This window comes from Vidua macroura, chromosome 14 (assembly GCF_024509145.1).
Source record: "Vidua macroura isolate BioBank_ID:100142 chromosome 14, ASM2450914v1, whole genome shotgun sequence".
In the NCBI taxonomy this organism is placed as follows: domain Eukaryota; kingdom Metazoa; phylum Chordata; class Aves; order Passeriformes; family Viduidae; genus Vidua; species Vidua macroura.
In genome coordinates, this window is record NC_071584.1 from 4210792 (window position 1) to 4231627 (window position 20836).

At 52.4% G+C, this 20836-nt stretch overlaps 2 protein-coding genes across 2 annotated transcripts in view; both read left to right on the plus strand.

Moving 5' to 3' along the window:
- Positions 1-16205, plus strand: part of LOC128814558 (exocyst complex component 1-like) — a 31446-nt gene extending 15241 nt beyond the window's left edge. Inside the window, exons 2-16 of the mRNA XM_053990502.1 lie at positions 362-444; positions 1446-1630; positions 4278-4505; positions 5057-5189; positions 5658-5767; positions 6491-6631; positions 6899-6992; positions 10703-10812; positions 10991-11101; positions 11531-11601; positions 11700-11940; positions 12334-12517; positions 13370-13569; positions 15554-15748; positions 15936-16205. Coding sequence (XP_053846477.1) covers positions 362-444; positions 1446-1630; positions 4278-4505; positions 5057-5189; positions 5658-5767; positions 6491-6631; positions 6899-6992; positions 10703-10812; positions 10991-11101; positions 11531-11601; positions 11700-11940; positions 12334-12517; positions 13370-13569; positions 15554-15748; positions 15936-16205 — 2356 coding nt within the window. The remainder of the gene's footprint in view (positions 1-361; positions 445-1445; positions 1631-4277; positions 4506-5056; positions 5190-5657; positions 5768-6490; positions 6632-6898; positions 6993-10702; positions 10813-10990; positions 11102-11530; positions 11602-11699; positions 11941-12333; positions 12518-13369; positions 13570-15553; positions 15749-15935) is intronic.
- A 2168-nt stretch (positions 16206-18373) lies between these two features.
- Positions 18374-19151, plus strand: GLOD5 (glyoxalase domain containing 5). Its single transcript, XM_053990694.1, has 3 exons — positions 18374-18538; positions 18658-18813; positions 18999-19151. The coding sequence occupies exons 1-3, from the start codon at positions 18374-18376 to the stop codon at positions 19149-19151; spliced, it is 474 nt and encodes a 157-aa protein (XP_053846669.1).
- Positions 19152-20836: the final 1685 nt, after the last annotated feature.

Consider the following 20836-nt stretch of genomic DNA (forward strand, 5'->3'; position numbering starts at 1 on the left):
TTCCCGCAGGATGCTGGAAGTGCCAACGCTCTGAATAATCCCAAAAGCCATCAGAGGAGAGCAGGGACAGCAGCTCTTTCAAGGGCTGTTAAACACAGGGCTGTGCCTCCAGCCTCCAGCTCGGGGAGCGGCTGGATCATGGGATCCTGGAAGCTGCCAGGGAATCCTGAAGGCACCAGAACTCTGGGCTTGCTTTTGATCCCAAGCATCTGCCACTGGCCACTGTCAAAACTCATCACTCATCCCCCAAAACTGCAGGAAAAGGTGAAGGGGTTCTATAATGTGGAATTAAATGAGCAGTGCTTGGCCAGGACTGGTTGAACCTCGTTAATTGATGTGTTAATTACCTGTGGATATCTAGGCCAGTCTGGGACTTTGAGCTTCACTTGGAGAAGTTTTACAAGTGGACCTCCAGCAGCTTGGAGGAGAAGAAAACCTTCATCAGTACTTGTGGAAGCTGAACCGGCACTGTCCCCTTTGTGAACGTCCCCTCGGGTGCAGTGGAAGGTAATTGATGAATTAATTAATGAATTAATGGCCTTGTCACACTCGGAGCACTCTGAGCTTTTTGCAGTGTCCCCGTTGGTGAAAGGTGAATAAATTCAGGCAGTGAATGGGGGTAGTGGGACACGGTGAGGTGGTATCTGGAGAGGGGAGCAGCAGGAGCTGGCTTTGGGTGTCTGGTGGCACAGCCATCGATTTATCCACTGTCCATGGGTACACGGAGCCAGACTGGGAATAAAAACAATTTATCTCATTTCCAGGAGTCTCTGGTTTGGGGAGATGAGGGTTGGTAACAGCAGGGCAGGAGCCTGGTGACATCCCCTCATCAAGAAATAAATACATCTGTGAATCCAAAATGTATTTTATATATGTATTATTTGTATGTATATTTAACTCTACAACAGACAACTTTCAGTCCATTTCATAGAAAAACACGGGTTTGGGTTGGAAGAGACCTTAAGGACCATGGACAGGGACAGCTCCCACTGTCCCAGGCTGCTCCGAGCCCCAGTGCCTGGCCTTGGGCACTGCCAGGGATCCAGGAGCAGCCACAGTTTCCATGGGAGTGGTGCCAGGGCATCCCCACCCTCATTATCAAACCCTTCTTCCTCATGTCTAATTTAAATCAGAGGAATTCCTAATTTAAATCAAGGAGTTTCTTCACCTCTGGAATTTGTCCCAGCTTTGTATGACACATTGGGATGGCTCAGCACACAATCCTGGAGACACGAGCCAGGAAAATCCCAACCCAACCCAACCCCCGTGTCTGTTTTGTCCCTCTTGCAAAGCTGACCCTTTATCCCACACCCATCTTTCTCTGCCCCATTCCGTGGTCTCATTCCACCTGTTGGACTCACCCCTCGGCCTCGGCGGGCCCTAATTTGAGCAGGGCTGCTGAAATGACCTCTCCAAAAGGCTCTGGCCATGCCCACACCCTACAGGGATGCAGCAGCCCCAGGAGCATGGGCAGGAAGCCGAGCTGCAGGAGGGGCTGAGCGCGTTCCAGGAGGTGACCCCGGAGGAGGCCGTGGCCGTGCTGGCACTGGTGGAGGAGCACGAGCCCCTGCTGAGCCACTCTGTGGCCTTTGTGGAGCACCTGGGCCAGAAGCTGCAGGGGCTGGAGAAGGTATGGAGCCACGGAGGCGCCTGGAAGGAGGGGTTGGGTCTCTGGGCATCAGCAGCTCTTCCCTGCTCTTTCCCTGCTCTTTCCCTGCTCTTTCCCTGAGAAATTCCAGGAGGAAGGAGAATGGGAAGGGAAGGGTCTGACTGGAGCGCTGGGGTGTGCGGTACTCTGGGGCTGGCTGAGGAAAAGCAAGGGACAAAAGGGGTCCCTACAGAAGGAAAAGCAGGATCCAGGGGGAGTGAAAAGGGGGGGGACAATGAAACAGAGCCAGAAGGAGATTGAAAAGGAAAATAGAAACCAGTAGGAAGGGCCAGTGGAAAAGGCGCAGGATATTTCCAGAATTCCTGGTGAGGGTGGGGGGGCCCTGGCACAGGGTGCCCAGAGAAGCTGGGCTGCCCCTGGATCCCTCGAAGTGCCCAAGTCCAGGGGCTTGGAGCAGCCTGGGATAGTGGGAGGTGTTGGAACAAAATGGGCTTTAAGGTCCCTTCCATCCCAAACCGTTCCAGGATTCTGTGTTTTCCATAGATTTGGAAGGGAAAGGGAGGAAATGAAACCGAGGAGCTCAAGGGTCCCCTGGAAGAGGATCCTTCAGTATCCCTGGCTGCCATCCCTGGGTGGATGGAACTGGATGGGCTTTAAGGTCCTTTCCAACTCGAACCATTCCATGACGTTTGACTACTGAGCTTTACTGACTCCATTTGAGTTGCTGTGATTTATTGCATTTCTGCAGAGGAAATTTCTCCTTTAAGTGCTGGAACAAAATCTTAGGAAAGCTGCTCCGAGCATTTATCTTCTGCTAAAATAGCTGGGATTTTATGGTTGGTAGCCAAGGAAAAAGGGGGGGAAAAATAAGCCAAAGGAAATATCCTAAACCATACAAGAAGCCACAAACCCTAAATTGAACCTCCTTTAGCTGCAGAGTCTGCTGTATTCCCATATATGATTTATTACACTTGGAAATTAATCTGGAAGCCCAAACTCCTGAGGTTTGTTCCTGCCAGCTCCTGGCAAGGAATTCAGACACTTTGTGACTGTTCCCAGCTGTAAAACACCCTGTGAGAACAACAAATACATCTTTATTAAGTTTTTTTGAGATGAAAGGCACCGTTGAATACATTATTTTAATGCCCTCTAATGAATAAATGTGACTTCCCTCTAATACAAATTAATTAATGAGCATTTCCATTTCCGAGCCTTAATCTCCAATATTAAATGTTATTAATCCCAGCAAGTTAGACCAGCACATGCATCCATTTAAATGTTTTCCCCACATCCCAGTGATAGCACCTTGGCTTTCTCTCCCATATTAATCACCCTCCTCTAACCCAGCTGTTCTGGGAATCACAAAAATCCCTGCACTGGCAGCAAGGAAAAGTTGATTTCTCCAAAGGGAAGGACGGCACGGCCAGGGCACCGGGAGGCCAAAGGCTCTGATTTGGACATTGATATTCCTCCAGAATTCCAGGATCCCAACACATGTGGAACTGCAGGCAGCTCCCAGCAGCTCTGTGCTGTAGCTGGATGATATTCCTGTTCCTGGAGCCTCTGGAGAGCCCCTTCCAGCAGCACTGTCCCATCAATGTCACCGGGGATGCTCCCCGTGGTGACAGCCTGAAGGAGTGGCAGGGACAGGTGCGGGGGAGGCTGGTGGCTCTAATTAGAGAACAATTAATAAATGGGAAGCTCTGGGCAGAGCTGGTGGGATGGGATGGGATGGGATGGGATGGGATGGGATGGGATGGGATGGGATGGGGTCCCTGGGTGTGGCAGGGAAGCAGAATTTGGGGCATGGCTGGTGCTTTTGGAGATAAGTGTCCATGGTTAGAGAGGCTGGGAGACCTGGGGGTGTCCATCTGGAGAGGGGACCTCAAAGCCCCTTCCAGAGCCTGAAGCACCTCCAGGACAGCTGGAGAGGGACTGGGGACAAGGCAGGGAGGGACAGGACACGGGGAATGGCTCCTACTGCCAGAGGGCAGGGATGGATGGGATCTTGGGAATTGGGAATTGTTCCCTGGGAAGGTGGGCAGGCGCAGGCCCTGGCACAGGGTGCCCAGAGCAGCTGGGGCTGCCCCTGGATCCCTGGCAGTGCCCAAGGCCAGGCTGGACACTGAGGCTTGGAGCAGCCTGGGACAGTGGAAGGTGTCCCTGCCATGGGGTGGAATGGGAAGAGCTTTAAGGTCCCTTCCCAACCCAAACCAGACTGGGATTCTCTGAAAACTTGTGTGATGGACACTCAGGTCCTCAGGGGACGCCACCACTTGTGGAGGTGAGGGTTGGGCAATCCCTGCAGTAACACATTCCCAGGGCACAGAACCAGCAGGGCTTGGTGGCCTCTCTGGACCAACAGAGACTTTTCTTCTCAAGGCCAGATATTCCTGGACACTCCACAGGAATTTGCTTGCTGGGGCTTGCTGGGGAAGTGCTCTGAGGGGACACCTTGCCCAGGGCAGGGTGCCGTGTGCCCTGGCCCTGGGGACATGCAGGTGGCATTTGGCCACGGCAGGACAGTGGCACTTCCACCAACATCCTGCAGGTTACAGGGACACAGCCTCTGCTGTGCCTCAGGAGGGCGAGAGGCAGGACATTTGACCCCAGGATGGTGACACATCCCCTGCCAAGCTCTGAATCCCTCTGCTCCTGCTTCCCACAGTCCAACTTCCGGGCCATCATCTCCTCGGAGCAGCAGGTGGCCCAGCTGATGAGCTCCCTTGACGAGGCCCTGGCTGAGGTGGCCAGGCTGGAGGAGACCCTGCAGGTCTGTGATGAGCTGCTGGCGGGTGTGAGGCAGCAGATGGATCACATCGACCGGGAGAACTCCCTGCTGCACTGCCTCGCTTCCAACAGGACGAGGCTGATGGATGAGATCCTGTTCCTCACGGTGTGTGGGTTTGCAAGGACATTAATCTTCAGCTGGTGAATCTGCTGGGAAAAACTTCCAGGGAATTTTAAACACTGAAAGCTCTGATTGTCTGCAAGGGCTATGGAGCTCCTCTGGCTGGGAAATGGGGGATGGTGATGTAAGGCAGGGATGGACAGAGAAGAGCTGGGATGTGCAGGAGCCTCACCATGGCCCAGAGGGGTCTCTGAAAGTCCTTTTCCAGGGCAGGATTAGGAATGACAAAGCTGATTAGTGATTTAATAGCCAATAATCATGACCTGGTAATACTAAACCAGCAATTAACCAACGAATTAATTAATTAGAGGCAGAGCTTGCAACACCAGGCCTACCTTGCCCACCACTGCAGCTGCTCCTGTGCAGAACATTGGTTTTCATGGAGACTTCCATGGATTTCCTGACAGACACAGCAGCTGCTGCTGAGGGCAGCCCTCGGCTGTTCCAGCCAGCAGCATTCCCAGTGGGATGGGAAGGGATGGGGAGGGATGAGGGACTGGCTGTGTTTGCAGCTGCCCTCTCTGGCTTTGTTGCAGACCCAGCTGCAGCTGAGCGGGGAGCACTGCGCTGCCCTGAGCCGGGCGGATCTGTCCAGCCCCGCAGCCATCAGAGCCTGCACGGCTGCAGCACAGGCTCTGTCCTCCTGCATGGACCTTCCCGTCCATCCCAGTGAGTAGGAGCAGGGATTCCTCCCTCGGGATCACCCTGCCAGGGGTGGACACCTCTTGGAGCTCGGAAAGGAGCTGGGGAAGCTGTGGTTGGAAATCCTGGTCGGTGCTGTCTGTGCTCCAGCGTGGAGAAACAGCAGTTCATTGTGGCAGGATGTGGGAGTTTTTGGATCCTTGGAAGTGTGCAGGGACTTGATCCTGGCAGGAAATCCCAAGTTTTCCTTGTGGTGAGACTGGGTGGGTCATCTTGGCTGAGGTCAGACTCATGGATTATTTTTATTTTTTAAATTTTATTTTCCACTCCTTGTCTGTATTTCCTTGGTACCACAGGAAAGCTTTTGCACCTTCATCAGCTTTTGAGTGGATTTATCTCAGACTTCTGTCTGAGTTCCCAGTTTTCTGAGGGATGTGGGTCTGCAACTCCCCCAGATCCCCTCAAATCCCAAAATATCCTTTTTTCTACCACGAGGTTACTGGAAGCTGCAGGCAGTGGCTGAGCAGCTGATCCTGTTTGAAACCCTCAAGCAGAACTTTGAGAGCACCTTCATCCACCACATCACCAACATCTTTGAGCTGCAGGTGGGCTCCACTCTTCATAGTAGCCTGAAATCCTGGGAAATTGGAATATTCTGGGGAAGTCAGGCCAGTGGTGCAGGAGATCCCACTGTGACAGGATTTTCCCAAATTGTCTCCCAAAGAGATCTTCCCACATATATTCCCCTTGCCATTGTCCCTCAGTCCTTTCCTACATCCCTCAGGGGATTTCTCCTCAGGGATGTAGGAGAAATCCATGCTCCCAAAATCCCTCTGGTGACATTCCTTAGGTCCTTAGGTCTGGAGATTTTTCACTTAGGTTTTCTTATTTTATTTTGGGGGTTGTTGATCTGTTTGTAACCTACAATCCCAGGATAAACCCCAGTCCTGTGATCCTTTGATTAACACCTTCCAGTACTGATCTGGCAGTTTAAAAGATTTGATGGACGAGACCCCTATGGGCAGCAATCCCAGAGATTTCCTTCCATGGAAAGGAGCAATTCCCAAATCCTTACTTCCTTACATCCTTAGTGTTTGGTTTTGAGCAGTGGTTCTGAGGAGGGAACTGGGAAGGAGCTGTGGGAGTTCCATCCTTGGAGATTTGCAGACCTTGGCTGGGCACATCCCTGGGCAAACTTTTCCATCTGGATCTGCTCCGAACCTGCCCCACTCCAATCCCACCTGCACAAGTCTGCAGGTGCAGTGTCCCCGCAGATTTTCCAGGCTGTTTTTTGTGACATTTTTTTTCTGTCATTTCTCTCCCTTTAGGGCAATTCCCAGGCCCCTGCTCTTGGTCACCCCATGGCTGCCCCAAACCATGGACCCCACCACGAGGAACTGCTGCCCTACACCCCGCTGATGGCCTGGCTGAGGAACACCAATCCTGCTCTGTTTTGGGACCTCCCCAAGGTGCAGCTGAAACCCTCCACAAGCACTGCAAACCATTCCCTGGGGACAGGCAGCTCCAGCTGGGGAACTCCTGATGGGACCTGGCTCTCACCAAAGCCATGAGGCACCTGAGCCGCCAGAGTTTTGTCCTTCTGGGAATGTCCGGCCAACCTGGAGCTCTGTGCCCGGCAGGAAGCTGCGGAGTGCCTGAGTTGTGTTGAAGTGAAAGGTCTGAAATGCCCAAATTTGGGTGTTTTGCTCTTACCTGGCCTTTTCTCCACATTCCAGGTCTATTCCCAGAACCTTGGCCAACTCTACGAGCGGGAAATCAAAGCTCTTTTTGAACAGGCCAAGATCTCCCTGTCAGGAAGAGGAAAAGGAAGTGAGTGATTCAAAATCTGCCCTCTGCGCTGCTGGACAGGGTTTGTTGGCACCCAGGGATGGTGACAGTCACCTCCAGCACAGGTGGCTCCCCCAGGCTTGCTCCAGGACATTATTTCCTGGGTCTGCAGATGGCAGGGTGGGAAAAGCCAACTCTGCTCCACGCCAGGCAGTGTTTGTGAGAGCTTTGGCTCCATGAATTCCCCACTTTTGTCCAGCTGCTTCTCAGAGCCGGAGCTTTTGTTCCCTTCCCTGTGCAGGGCTCAGGAATGACACACTGGTGACTAGGATTGTGCTCCAAGGAGCCACAGGAGAGAGAGGGGGATGTAGAAAAGCCTGGAAAACAAAACCTGTTGTCAGCTCCCTTCTCCCTGCTCTCAAAGATTCCCACTCCACAATTATCTCCTAAAAAAACCCAGCCAGGTTTTCTCTTCCCTTGCCTTCACCTGCTCCAAGGGCTGGAGCTCCTCTCCGGTGAGGACACGCTGAGGGATCTGGGGTTGTTCAGCCAGGAGAAGGCTCCAGAAGACCCTTCCCCATCCCTGGGAGTGTTCCAGACCATGTCAGACAGGCTTGGAGCAACCTGGTATAGTGAGTGGAAGGTGTCTCTGCTGGTGGCAGGGGTGGAATAAGGTGATTTTTGGTCACCCCCAGCCCAAAGCATTCTGTGATTTTATGATTCTATAAAGCCTGGTGCTTATTTCAAACAAGATTCCTCAGACACTTTCCCCTGCAGGGGGAAGCCTGTCCCAGAAGACAGAGGGAATTCACAGCAATATTTCTGGAATGATTTCACAGTGAGCTGACTGTGAGGCCGTGTTGTCCCAAGGTGCTCGTTTCCACCAAAATCACTGGGTCTGACTTAAAATATTCCAGTCAGGTGTTTCTGAAGATAAAAAGAGAAACTGATCTGTCTCCACTGGAAATTTTTTATGACCCACAAGTAGCATTTTCCATCAGCAAAACAAAGGGCTGTAATGGAAATTTCCAGACCAGTTTGGCCCACTTTGAAGGTCAGGCTGGTGTGTTTTGTCCATCAGAGTCAGCACTTCCAGCTCTGCACTTCCTTCATCACTGGTGTCCAGATCCCAAGCCAGGGGATGGAGCTGAAGGGAAGGAATGGGGTTGGTGGCTCCCACTTTTGGGGTTCCTCACACCCAAAACATCCCCACCACCCCCTCCAGCTCCTCCTGCCCAGCATCACTTCCCCTGGGAAAGTCACTCAACCACTGGGAAAAAAGGGCACCTCAAAAACCCAGCATCAAGGCAGGATGGGGAGTGCTGACACCAACACCTGCACAGCAGCCCGTGAAAAAAAAAAAAAAGCAGGAAAATTTCACCTAAATAGTCCTAATGGCACCTAAATGGGCACCACTGGACCATTTATGGGAACAAAGTTGTTAAATTAAACAAAAGGTGGTGCAGGGCATGTGTGGCAGCCAGTCTGCCCCATCCCCTTCCATAAACGTTAAACTGGGATTTCTTTCCAGTATTTTATCCATTTTTAAATCCTACACAAGTCTGTAAACCAGGAGAGATTAAAGGAAAAAAAAAAAAAACAAAAAAACTTGGAAGGCTTCAAGGTGTTCCTGCTCTGGTAGAAATCATCCCAAAGTGTTTGCCCAGAGCTAGGGTTGCTCCACGGCCAGGACAGGGTGAATTTTGTTGTCCTGGGATGTCCCTGCTCTGCTCTAGAGGGTGAGGACAGGTCTGGGACAGACAGGAAGCCCCAGGCTCGGCTGGGGTTGTTCAGCCCACCCTTGATGCGAGCAGAACATTGGAACAACCTCACAGTTCGTGAGAAAAGGGGGAATTTTTAGCAAGTTGTGCCCACAGAGGTCGTGGTACCTTCCCCTGGGCTGGCGGTGTCCCAGCCGAGCTTTCTGTGCAGCGCTGGGGGCAGAGCAGGGGGACAGCGTCCCCTCCCTCTGCAGGGGAAGGTGACCCCTTCCCAGCTCCAGGACAGGCCAACATTCCCCGTGCGGCACTCCAGGGTGCTGCACACGTGTCCCGCTGCAGGAGGCTGGCACCAAGGGCTGTCCCTGCTCCCGGAGCCTCCTGCTGCAGAGCTGGCTGCTCCCGGGATGTTTTGCAGGGCAGCTTTGTCTTTGCTGAATTTCTGCAGGAACCTCATCCAAGGTCCTTCCTGCTCATGGATGGAGCCCGGGCTGTGAGGAAACCTGCCCGAAAACACCCCTCATCCCTGCCCGAAAACACCCCTCATCCCTGCCCCAAAACACCCCTCATCCCTATTGTCAAACTTCCCTCATCCCTGCCCCAAAACATCCCTCATCCCTGCCCCAAAACCTCCCTCATCCCTGCCCCAAAACATCACTTGTCCCTGCCCCAAAATATCCCTCATCCCTGCCCCAAAGCACCCCTCACCCCTGCCCCAAAACATCCCTCATCCCTGCCCCAAAACATCCCTCATCCCTATTGTCAAACTTCCCTCATCCCTGCCCCAAAACATCCCTTGTCCCTGCCCCAAAACACCTCTTATCCCTGCTGTCAAACCTCCCTCATCTCTGCTGGGAAATATCCCAGTTCCGGTCCCCAGGCCACTTCCTTTCTCCTGATTATCCCAGTAAATTTTTTGGGTTGATTCCCCGCCCTCATAAAGGATTTTATTTATGGCACCACCTGCTGATTTCTTGCCTTATGTGATGGGAGAGTTTAGAAGGCAACCTTGAGCTGTTTATAATTAATTAGAGGCCAGTAATTAAGTCCTTTCTCATTTTGCCATTCCATTTTCTGCAGGCTGGTTAAATTCTTTCCCATTTGCTGCTGGAAGATTTATTTTTTCCTGGTTTTTCCACTTCCCAGCTGGTGAAATGATAATGTAATGGTGAGAAAAAGACTAGAAAGCAGCTCTTTAATTTAGTCCCAGTTTTAGCAAAGCTGAGGTTGTGAGCAGGGCTGGCTCATCCCTCATCCCTGCTCAGCGTGGAGCTCATAAATCCTTCCCAAAGGGAAAACCCTTCAGGGAGTGCCTCAAATAAGAATATTTGAGATACTATGATGAATGTAGAGGTGACCTGACTTCCCCAGAACCTTTGGAATAGGGGAATGGTTCCCATTTTTAGAAATAATTAGGAAATAATCAGGATGTTTCCCCACTGATTCCATTCAGGGAGTAGAAAAATGGTTTTTAAGCACTTCTTTCAAAGGATTTTTTCAACGTTTCCACTCAGGCCAAGCCCCCAGTGCTAAAACTGCCAATATTGGAGAAATATATTTATTTCCAGATGAAAGATTTTCATTTTAAAAGGGCATTTTTTGAGAAAAAGCCATTCCCACCTCCCCTGGATATTTTTGATGGTAATTTACAATAAAATTTAAGCACCAAATAATTTTCCTGAGACTTTTGCAGGTTTTTGTGCCAATCTGTTCTCTTATCCCCTGGGATTTTCCACAACCCAGCTGTCAGGACTAAGCACAAGGCAGCAAAGGGATAAACACCCCAATCAGTGAAATCAAAAGGCAGTTTAATGAAACAAAAATAATGAAAAAGAGGGAGAAACACGTGAGAAGGCAGAGAAAAAAATGGGAACTTCATCTGAATTCCCCATTTATCTGAATGCAACAGGAAAAGATTAATTCATGTAGAAGGTCAGACATAAAAAGAGACACTTAAGACTTTAAATATCCAGGACTCCAGGAGCTGGAGAATCCCAGAGGAATGAGATTTCTGACATCCCACACCCCGTGCAGGTCCGCAGGAAACTTGGGAGAAGCCAACAGGGACCAGGCAGCCCCGGTGGAGCCTCCCCAGGAGCAGGGAAAGCCAGGAGGACACCCTGGCCAGGGGGAACATCCGCAGGGTAAGGAGCTGAGGGTTCCTGAGATGTTCCAGGTCCCACCCACCCCGTGGTCCCTCCCTGGAGCAGAGCCTGAGGCACTCCCTGTGCCGCCTGATGTCCCCTCAGGTGGACATGGACCTGCTCCGGTGTCCCCAGTGAATCCCAGAAGGTTTTCAGACCAAAGGTGGTTTCTCAGCAGGTGTTGGAGCAGGTGCTGAGCGAGCTGCAGCCCCTTTGCACCTCGGAGCAGCAATTCTTGCAGGAATTCTTCTGGCTCGGTTGCGACTCCGTGGAGCTGCAGGCGCTGGAGGTGAGGGTGAGCCCCATGTCCTCTCCAGGCCCGTTACCCAGCCTGGCACATCCATGGGGTACCCGGGCTCTCATCCTCCCAGAACCAGCAGTGGGGAAGCTTAAGAGGAGAATTAAATGGAATTTAATTCACAGCTCCAGGAAAATCAGGGGTCTCCAAGCATTCAACAAGAGGAAGCAGAAATAAATCCAGAGCTCATTTTCCTGGCTGAGGGAGAGCAGACAAATCATCATTTGGTGGATTTAGCTGGGATATTGGGAAGGAATTCCTCCCTGTGAGGGGGGGAGGTGCTGGGATAGAATTTCCAGAGCAGCTGTGGCTGCCCCTGGATCCCTGGAAGTGTCCAAGGCCAGGCTGGACACTGGGCCTTGGAGCAGCCTGGGGCATTCTGGGATCCTTTGGTAGTTTCCACTCTAATCTTTTTTCCAGGGATCTGCCACTAAGGGAGGAGAGCCTATGGCACCTCCAGAGGACCCTTCTCACACCAAGACCCAGAGCCAGTATGTGGGTGATGGGATACCCTGGGTGGTCTGACAGGCTGAAGTGTCCCTTCCCAGTTAATTCCTGACCTTTCCCATGATTTGGTTTGGTTTTTAAGGCCAGAAGAAGCCACAAGCCAACTGCTGAGTGAGATCTTCAGCTGCCTGGAGCCAGAGCTGAGGGCATTTCTGGATGTCTGCAACAAGGTTCACCCACTGGGCTGCCTGCAGGTCCTGGTGACCTTGAGTGACTCTATGTTTGGGACCTGGGGCCCTTCCTCAGCTCCCCCCTCATCCTTCCTCGATGCCCTCCTGGGGAACGTGCTGCTCCTGGCCAAGAGCAACTTCAACAAGTGCATCGTGAGTGTCCATCGTGGGAGGGAGCCCAATAGACCCGTGCGATGTTTGACCTCTTCCAGAACCTTCCAAACAGAATCCCAGAACCATGGAGGTTGGAGAAGACCTCCATGATCACCGAGCCCAAGCTTGTCCCCAGCCCAGAGCTCTGAGTGCCACATCCAGGTGTCCCTTGGACACCTCCAGGGATGGGGACCCCAAACCTCCCTGGGCAGCCCCTGCCAATGGCACAGCTCCATGCCAGCCTCAAACAAGGACTATCGCATTCCTTGGATTATAGAAGACATTGTAAATGGCAGAAGCCTTCCCAAACCCAGTTCCTTGCCTTGTTTCCTGGCCTGTGCTCCACCAGACGAGGTCGGATCTGAGGGTGCCACCTCTTTGTGTCATTCTCAGGGGACCTTGTGCAAGGAGATAGAGGAGACCAGGCCTCCCAGCAGGATGAGAGAGGGGATCCTGTCCTGCGTCAGCCGCTTCCAGGAGTTCCTGGCCTTCTCCGAGGAGGTGCTCCGGACATCCCAGTGCCGGGGCGAGCTGGACAAGGCCCTGCTCAGGCTGGCCAGCAGTGTCTTCAGCAGCAGTGAGTGCCAAGGCTGGGTGTTCTGGTCAGGAAATGTCCCCCTGCAGCTGCAGGAGGGACCAGCTGGGCCACCAGGGCAGGGTAAGCTGCCTGTCCCTGGGCACTGAAATCTCTCTCCCCAAGCAACAGCCTGGGAGCACCAGGCACATTCCAAGAGTGGCATGATAGGAGCTGCCTGTGCCTGAGCACTGCCTGCACCTGAAACCCCTTTCCCTGAGCAAGGTCCTGGGAGCACCAGGCAAATTCCAGGTGCTCTGTCACAGTGGGACAGGCCTGGGGGTGACAGGACTGATACACACAAGGGCTCAGCTTTGGGTCCAGTTCCAACATCTCCTGCTCCACGGTGGAAGCAGGGCTCCTCATGGATCAGACTCCTCTTACAACGTCTTGGGAACCAGAAAAACTCCCCCAAAACCACCAAGGGGTGTTGGTAGGGAGAGAGGGGTTGGGAGAGCAAGATGGGGAGCTTCCAGCAGATCCCTGTGTTGTGCCAGCTGGAGCCCTCAGCTTCCTGTCAGTGGAAATATCCTGTTTTCCTCCCTGGAGCAGACCCGAGGGGCTGCAGAATTCCTAGCACTGACCACTGATCACGAGGTGGTGCAGAGGGACAGCTCCCACCTGCAGGTGAGCCTGGGGAGACCCACTGATAAATCCATGGACACGGCCCTGCCAGGCTCCAGGAATATTTGCCGGGAAGCAGGTCAGGCAGGGAATCATGGACAGGGATCAGGATTTGTGTTATAATTACTCCCTCTGAAGTGAGATGGTTCAAATGAGCCATCCCAAAGGCACACCCCTCCTGAGAGCCTGCAGGGGCTTCTCTCCACACCTGATTCCCTCCTTCCTTTCCAGTCAACAGCCTCTCCTCAGCAAACCTGAAGGTGAACACGGATATGGTGATGATGGAAAATTTCCACCACATCCACAACTTCCTGTGCCAAAGGAACATCCCCTGCCTGGAGGGCAAGAAGAGGGAAGCCAAGCAAAGGTCCAGGGAGCACATAGAGAAATACGTCACCACGTACGTGGGCCAGCCCCTGGAGATGCTCAAGGTGAGTACAGGACCCTGGCCTGGGCCTCCAAGGGCAAGGGCTCTTCCCAAAACTCTGGATTAACTGGTGTTCAAATCTCCCTGCCCTGAATCCAGTCTGGGATTATGCTACTTTGTTGTCACAGGATATAAGAACACCGGGATTTCATTCTGCTCAGGGATTCCCAAAATGCTGGCATGGCCTTCTCCAGCTCTCCCAATGTGAGCACAGACACCAAGGGAAGGTGCAAAGGGGTGTAGGGGCCCATTCCTGTTTCTTGGAAACAGTCTGTACATTTAGGAACTCAATCCTTAGGATTTAGGGTATTTCTCCACAGCCAAATTGCAGCAGGAATACCCAAAAAAAATCTTGGGCTGTATGAAGAGACAGGAGGATGAAGGAAGGGATTATTCCCTTGTTTTACAGTAGATGTGGAATGCCCTGTCCAGTGTTCCCATCCCTGACCACTGCTGGGTTTGGCTGTACAGTCCCACCTCAGCAGCAGCAGAGAATCCCAGGCTGGAAGGGATCCCAAAGGATCACCCAGTCCAAACTTCACTGGGGAGGCTGCTTGGATGAGATTCTGTAGCTCCCTCTCCAGTCACATCCTGAAAGCTCCAGTGGTGGGACTCTATCACATCCCTGGGCAGGTTTGATCGATCATCCCAGCTTGTTCTCACTGGAGAAAGTTCCTTACATCCAGACAATGTGATCAGCCCACCTTTTCCCCAAGGAAGCCTTTCCCACTCCCTCTCCTTTCTGACAATCCAAACCATGTGGGGGTTTTTTCATTTTCCTGCTGCCTTGTCCTCGTGCCCATTTCCAAATGGTGGACCAAGATAGGGGGGCAGAATTTGAAAGCATTGGTGGGGAGCTTGTTCCCAGTTTATTCCCAGTTTGTTCCCAGTTTGTTCTCATTCCCACTCCGGTTGCGTGCCGGCATCTGGCAGACCCCAGCTCTTTTTTCACAGCTGCCTGGGCTGATCTATCCAACACTTCCCAAGTGGCTGCTTTGTTAACTGAGCTAAGAGCATCTGGCTCTGCTAACTCAAACAGACATTCCCTCCTTCCTGAGACTGCAGCTCTTCCGCTCCTTCCCTCCCCCTAAAATGTCTCGCAGATGGAGCTCAGCTGGAATTATTTATGGGACCTGTTACTTCCAATTTGTTTCCAGTTGTTGCTGTCAAACATTTGTTGGCTTGGCTGGAAAATCAGCTCCGTGTCTTGTGCTACTTGAGTTCTTCTATGGCTTCAAATCCTTCCTTTTCCAAGAGAAAGGATCATTTTATTGCTCACAACAAAGTGAGTGGGATGTGAGAGCACCTGGAAATCCTGGCATGGCCTTCTCCAGATCTCCCAGGTTGTCTTCATAAAGAGGAGGTGCAAAGAGGTTCAAGCAATGCAGAAGCCAATTCCTGGTTCTTGGAAACAGTTCATATATTTAGGAACTCAAAATCCTTGGGATTTAGGGTATTTCTCCACAGCCAAGTTGCAGCTGGAATACTGAAACAGATTCTTGGGCTATATGAAGAGACAGGAGGATGAAGGAAGGGATTATTCCCTTGTTTTACAGCAGATGGGGGATGCCCTGTCCAGCTCTGGCAGAGACGTCAGGAGAATTGAGAAAATTCAGGTTTTGCTTTACACCTCTGCAGGTTTTGGGATCCCCCTTCCGCACCTCTGGCTCCAAACCCTTTGTGACGAGAAAACTGGAGGGAGCACCAAGGAACTGGAGGGATTTTCCAGCAGTCCCATTGCTCCGTGGGTCTGCAACCCTTAGGGATGCTGCTTGTTGGACAGGGAGGGGAGAGAACCATGAAATTCCCTAAGTTCTGCTTTCCTGGAGGATAAAAATCTCCAACATTTTATTAAACATTCCTAAATTCTTCATTTCAACTGAATTAGACATGGGAGCTGAGGGCAGCACTCAGGTGTCAGCCCTGGTGCAGGAATCCATCTCGGGATGGCTCATGGCTCACCAGGGAATGTCTCCTTCCCTTTCCAGCATTTCTTTGAGGGGGTCAAAGCCTGCCTGGCTCAGGGGGTGAAGGAAGAGGAGGTCAGCTTCCAGCTGGCCTACAGCAAGCAGGAACTCCGGAAGGTCATCGAAAAATATCCTGGCAAGGAAGTCAAAAGAGCCCTGGACACCCTCTACAGGACAATCCACAAACTTCTGTCCCCAGAGGAAAATCTTCTGCCGGTAACTGGAGTGGGATGGGTGTGACACTGGGGTGGCTGGGATTCAGGACTGCACTGCCTGTGTGGCTGCAGGGGCAGCGGAAGGAGCTGAAGTTTGCTGTTCCAGGTGGTGTGGCAGCCCATGGAGCAGGGGTTCTGCTCTTCCAGGTGGTGTGGCAGCCCATGGAGCAGGGGTTTTGCTTTTCCAGGTGGTGTGGCAGGCCATGGAGCAGGGATTCATCTGGCAGTGCCGAGAGTTTGAGGATCTCATCCAACGCTGCTATACAGGAACAGGGATTGCCCTGGATTTCACCATGGAGGACTTGCTGAGCTACTTCAACTCCATCACCACATCCAACATGTCGGGAAATCCCTCTCTGGAAATCTGGAGCAGCTCAGGAATCCTTGTCTGCAGCCACACCTCTGAGGAGCTGAACACAAAACCATTCCCAAGTTGGATATTTGGGTTCCTACCCTGAACTTAATCCCAAAGTTCCTCCAACTTGTTGGTTCTGGACTAAATCTCTCTTGGGGAAGTGGAGTTGTCAGACCCAAACCACAACTTCCCTGCTCCAGGAAATCATTTTGTCACCAGGAAATGACACTCCAAGTCTCAGATTTCCCCCTAAGTGAGTGCTGGTGCAGCAACTCCTCAGCAGAACATTCACAATGGGAAAATGTCTTCTCTCCAGGGACTTTCTCCTTTCCTGTGCTCGAATTTCAGTGAGCCTGTGCTGAACCAGAGGGTTAAACCACATGGAGACACTCCGAGTGTCCCACATCCAGGTGTCCCAACAGGCACCACTGCTCCACGGCTCTCCACTGAAAGTCGTCAGCAGATGGAAGTCCAGAGCTGTAAATATTAATGGACTTATTGCTTTTACCTCAGATTTATTCACACCTTAACTGGAGTGGAGAAACAAGCAGTTCTAGAGATCCAAACCAATCCCACAGGGAATTTCCTGCTTGTAACCCATTTTTAGGAATCTTCCTACAGCAACTCACCAGTATATTGTCATTCTTTAAATGTTGTCTCTGTTTCTTGGGATGATCATGGGACTTACATGTTGCCCATCACAACCTTCTTCCTAAACAACTGAAGAGTCTGAACTCCTTGATACTTGCCTCACAGGACAAAGATTATTTTATTTATTTTGCATGTTAGAAAATACTCTTGGAGGCAAGATTCCCTGTGCATTGCCAGGGAGGTGGGAGGCTGCTGTGGCTGCTTGGACAGCCCCTCTTCTCCAGGGATATCCTGGCTTCTTCAGTGGGAGCTTTAAGCCAGAAGATAAACCCAGCTTTCCCTTGTAAAGGGAAAAATCCAGACTATTATTCTGGGATTTTTCAAGCAGCTGGCCTTTGGGCCAAGGTCCACCTCTGCAGGGAGAAACATTTAGTGCTCCTGTTTCCAATCTCATCATGCCCTCCCTTTGTCCCGTGACGTGGCTGCTCCCAGCAGGAAGAGGATGGTCATAGGAAACCATCCAGCGCTGCCTTCACAGCTCTTCATCCTCCTGCAGGTAACAGGGATTTTGCAGCCCCGTTTCCTTTCAGTTTTTGGCTCAGAGGCTCACCTGGGATGGGCGGGCAGGAGTTGAGGGCTGTAGGCTGGGACATGAAGGTGCTGCAATTTGGGAGCACCCAAGAGGACACCCGGGATGAAGGGATTTGCAGAAGGGTTGGGCCAGGTGGCTCCGAGGTTGTTGAACACCAAACACCAGCAAGGATCCCTCTGGGTCTGGTGATGGCTCCCCCATAAATGGTGCAGTCACTGGGAACAGCCCAGGCCATGCCATGGAATAGGATAATGGGATCTTGCTCCAAACGGGCTCCTCTGGCTGCAGTGAGCAGATATCCCAGTGAAACTGCACCTGGCTTAACACTGACTCTGCTCCTGTACCAGTGGGGTGTGGGATCTCTCCTCACCAACCACTTCCCATGCAGAATCATGGAATCATTTAGGCTGAAAAAGCCCTCTGAGACCATTGAGTCCAACCATCCTCCCTGGCCTGCCAACACCCTAACCCATGTCCCTAAAAGCCAAGGGCAGTGCCAGAGGATCTGAGCCCAACCTAAGCCACCAGGAACCTCTGTGACCCCAGCCCGGTGAGTCCCCATGCCCTGGTGCTGCATCACCCTGAGCCCTTGGCCTCACCCTCTGCCTGGTGGTGACATCTGGCAGCTTAAAGACAAATGACAAGAAACGTCCCCAGATGTTTCCTGCTGCTGTGCCAGGCCCCAGTTTGTCTCCACTCTCTGGCTTGGCTCCACCTGGATGAGTGTCCACACCTGGGAGGACCCAGAGGGGGCTGGAGGAAGGATCACACACATGGTCCCTTCCTTGGTGCACACGGGGTTTGTGTGTTGGGAGCGTGGCATCTTGGTGATATCAGCCCTCGGCGATGTCACCCAGCTGGTCCCCCACACCTGGCCCAGCAAGGGGCTCTGACAGGCTCGGGTGCCACCAGGTACAGACCAGAGTCCGAGACTCTTGCAGGGAGGAGGATTTATTGCTTCTGTACTTCTGCCACCTGCAGGACAGAGGAAAACCTGGGCGATCCCCACTCAGCCGTCAGCTCCCTGGACCGTTTTCCATTTCCCTGCATAGCTGGATGCTCCTAACTTCCATATTCTCTGGTTTTCCATGCCAGTTCCCAGCCCTGAGAGCATGGCTTGGAAGGAAGAGGGCACAAGCCCACCCTCGTGTTTCATCCAGCACCTGGACCACCTTGTGCTGACTGTGAAGAGCATTGAGGACACTGTGGCCTTTTATTCCAAAGTCCTGGGCATGGAGGTGGTGACCTTCAAGGTAACTCTGACCTGAGTTAGCAGGACCCCACCAGGCCCCCAGGGTGCCCAGGATGCCCGGGGGGGTAGGTGTCCAGCCCAGGAAGCCTCCCTTACTCTGGCCTTTTCCTTTGGGAACAGGGGAACCGCAAAGCTTTGCGTTTTGGCCAGCAGAAGTTCAACCTGCACGAGGCTGGGCAGGAGTTTGAGCCCAAGGCTCGGTGCCCCGTGCCCGGCTCTGCAGATTTTTGCCTGATCACAGTGGTGCCCCTGGAGCAGCTGCTGGAGCATCTGCAGGTGAGGCAGGCCCAGAGTGTCCCCAGGGCAGTGTCACCCCAGGAGACACAAATCCAGAGCCTCTAATTGACACTTTCCTGGGGAAGTCAGGGTTGTCTCATCCAACAGTTCATGCTGTCAAGGCTGGGGGAAGAGGGCACAGTGATGATGTGACCATCAGACACCTGCTCTCCTGTGTCCTCCAGGCCTGTGGGGTGGCCGTTGAAGAAGGTCCCATGGCCAGAACTGGTGCTGTGGGTCCAATAATCTCCATCTACTTCCGAGACCCCGACGAGAACCAGGTTGAGGTTTCCAGGTACTGCATGGATGTGGTGGCAGGCACTGAAGGGGAGCCCTGACCACAGCCCATGCTCTGCCTGGGTCCCAGCAGGAGGTGGGGTGCAGAAGCCAGGTTTGGCTGGCCCATTTAAAGGTCCAAGCTTTAATTGTGTAAACTTGGGACAAGCCTCAAATCATAGCCACAAAGTAGGGCTGCAAGGATGTTGGGAGTTTTCCCAAAGCAGCCTGCTCTGCTCTGCTCTCCTCTGCTCTGGGTGTGAATCCTGCTTTTATACATCTCCATCAAAGAGATTCCATGGCCTTCTGGGAAGATCTGTCCTGCTGCTGCTGCACTGCAATTGCTGGGACATTTTTGCTAATTCCTGCTATTCCTTTTGCTACACTGTCCACCTGTCACTCCTCTCCTCTCCAGAGTGACTATTCCACAGCTGGACATTTCTGTCTCCCTTCCTCTCATTGTCCTGCTTCTTGTCTCAAGCTGCCTGGTATTGGTGGCTCTCCCACCAAGCCAGAGGTTTAAATCCAGCTCTGGCTGTCCAAACACATTCCTCTCCTGGGGTTTGGGAATTTGGCCTCGGTGTGACACTCAAACACTCCTTAAACTGAAGCTCCAAGTTTCATCCTCAGCTCTGTATCAATAAGATACAGTTTCTGTCACTCGGAAATGGAAAAAGCAGGAATGAGGAGCCTACATGAAGGGCAGAGTGTCAGAAGTCCAGGAGTTCACCTGGATTTATGCAGGAATTGAGGACGGTCTGACACAGAGGAGTCTGACTCTGATGGCACCTGGTTATTTGTGGGACTGTCCTGAGTTTTCTTCTTCCTTTAGTTATTTAAAAAGCCATTTCAAAGTTATCTAAAAAGTATAAAACAATTAAGGTCCTGGGGATTCTCAAGCAGAGCAGTTCCGAGGCTGGCCACACTGAGGTAGCATCGGTATCCTCACGGGAACAGCGCTGGGAAGGAGGGAGGACTCTTCTGACCTCTACAGAGCAAATCCTCTATAAAATTGAAACAATTTTATAGAAAATTGAAACACGTGAATCGTGCTCATTTTTTCTTTGCTGTAATTTCGTGGGAAATCCAAAATTCTTCATGGTGCGAAAAAAGGCAAGGTCGCAAGATATTCAGTGCTTTGGATGATCAGCGGGGATGAGACGGTTTCCATTGAGTTGTTTGTGGGAACTAAAGACAAGAATGCCATGGGAGAAAGCCACGGGCATCTCCTCGAATGGAAATCCGGGATGGGATCCCAGGGAGGGATCCCCGGGAGCGGAGTCCCCTCGTTCCCGGCGCCCGCGGAGTAGCCGGCGGCTGCTCTCCAGGGTGCTGATGTCCCCCGGCCGTGTCCGGCTACGGCGAGACCCCTCTGAGGGTCCTGCTCATGGGAGAGGGTCGGGGCCCACGGGAGAGGGTCAAAGCCCACGGGGGAGGGTTAATCCCCATGGAGCAGGGTTGGTTCCCACGGGGAAGGGTCAAATGCCATGGAAGAAGGTCAGTACCCACGGGACAACACCAAAGCCCATGGGAGAGAGTTGGTACCCATGGGAGAGGGTCAAAGCCCACGGGAGAGGGTCAAAGCCCACGGGGGAGGGTCAGTACCCTTGGGAGAGGGTCGGTACCCATGGGAGAGGGTCAAAGTCCATGGGAGAGGGTCGATACCCATGGGAGAGGGTCAGTACCGATGGGAGAGGGTCAAAACCCATGGGAGAGGGTCGATACCCATGGGAGAGGGTCAGTACCC

Excerpts from the sequence above, each read along its gene's own strand:
- GLOD5 (XM_053990694.1), top strand. The coding sequence starts at position 18,374 with ATGCCAGTTCCCAGCCCTGAGAGCATGGCTTGGAAGGAAGAGGGCACA. Across the intron at positions 18,539-18,657 it reads TGGAGGTGGTGACCTTCAAG|GGGAACCGCAAAGCTTTGCG; the intron begins GTAACTCTGACC and ends CTTTGGGAACAG. Across the intron at positions 18,814-18,998 it reads AGCTGCTGGAGCATCTGCAG|GCCTGTGGGGTGGCCGTTGA; the intron begins GTGAGGCAGGCC and ends TGTGTCCTCCAG.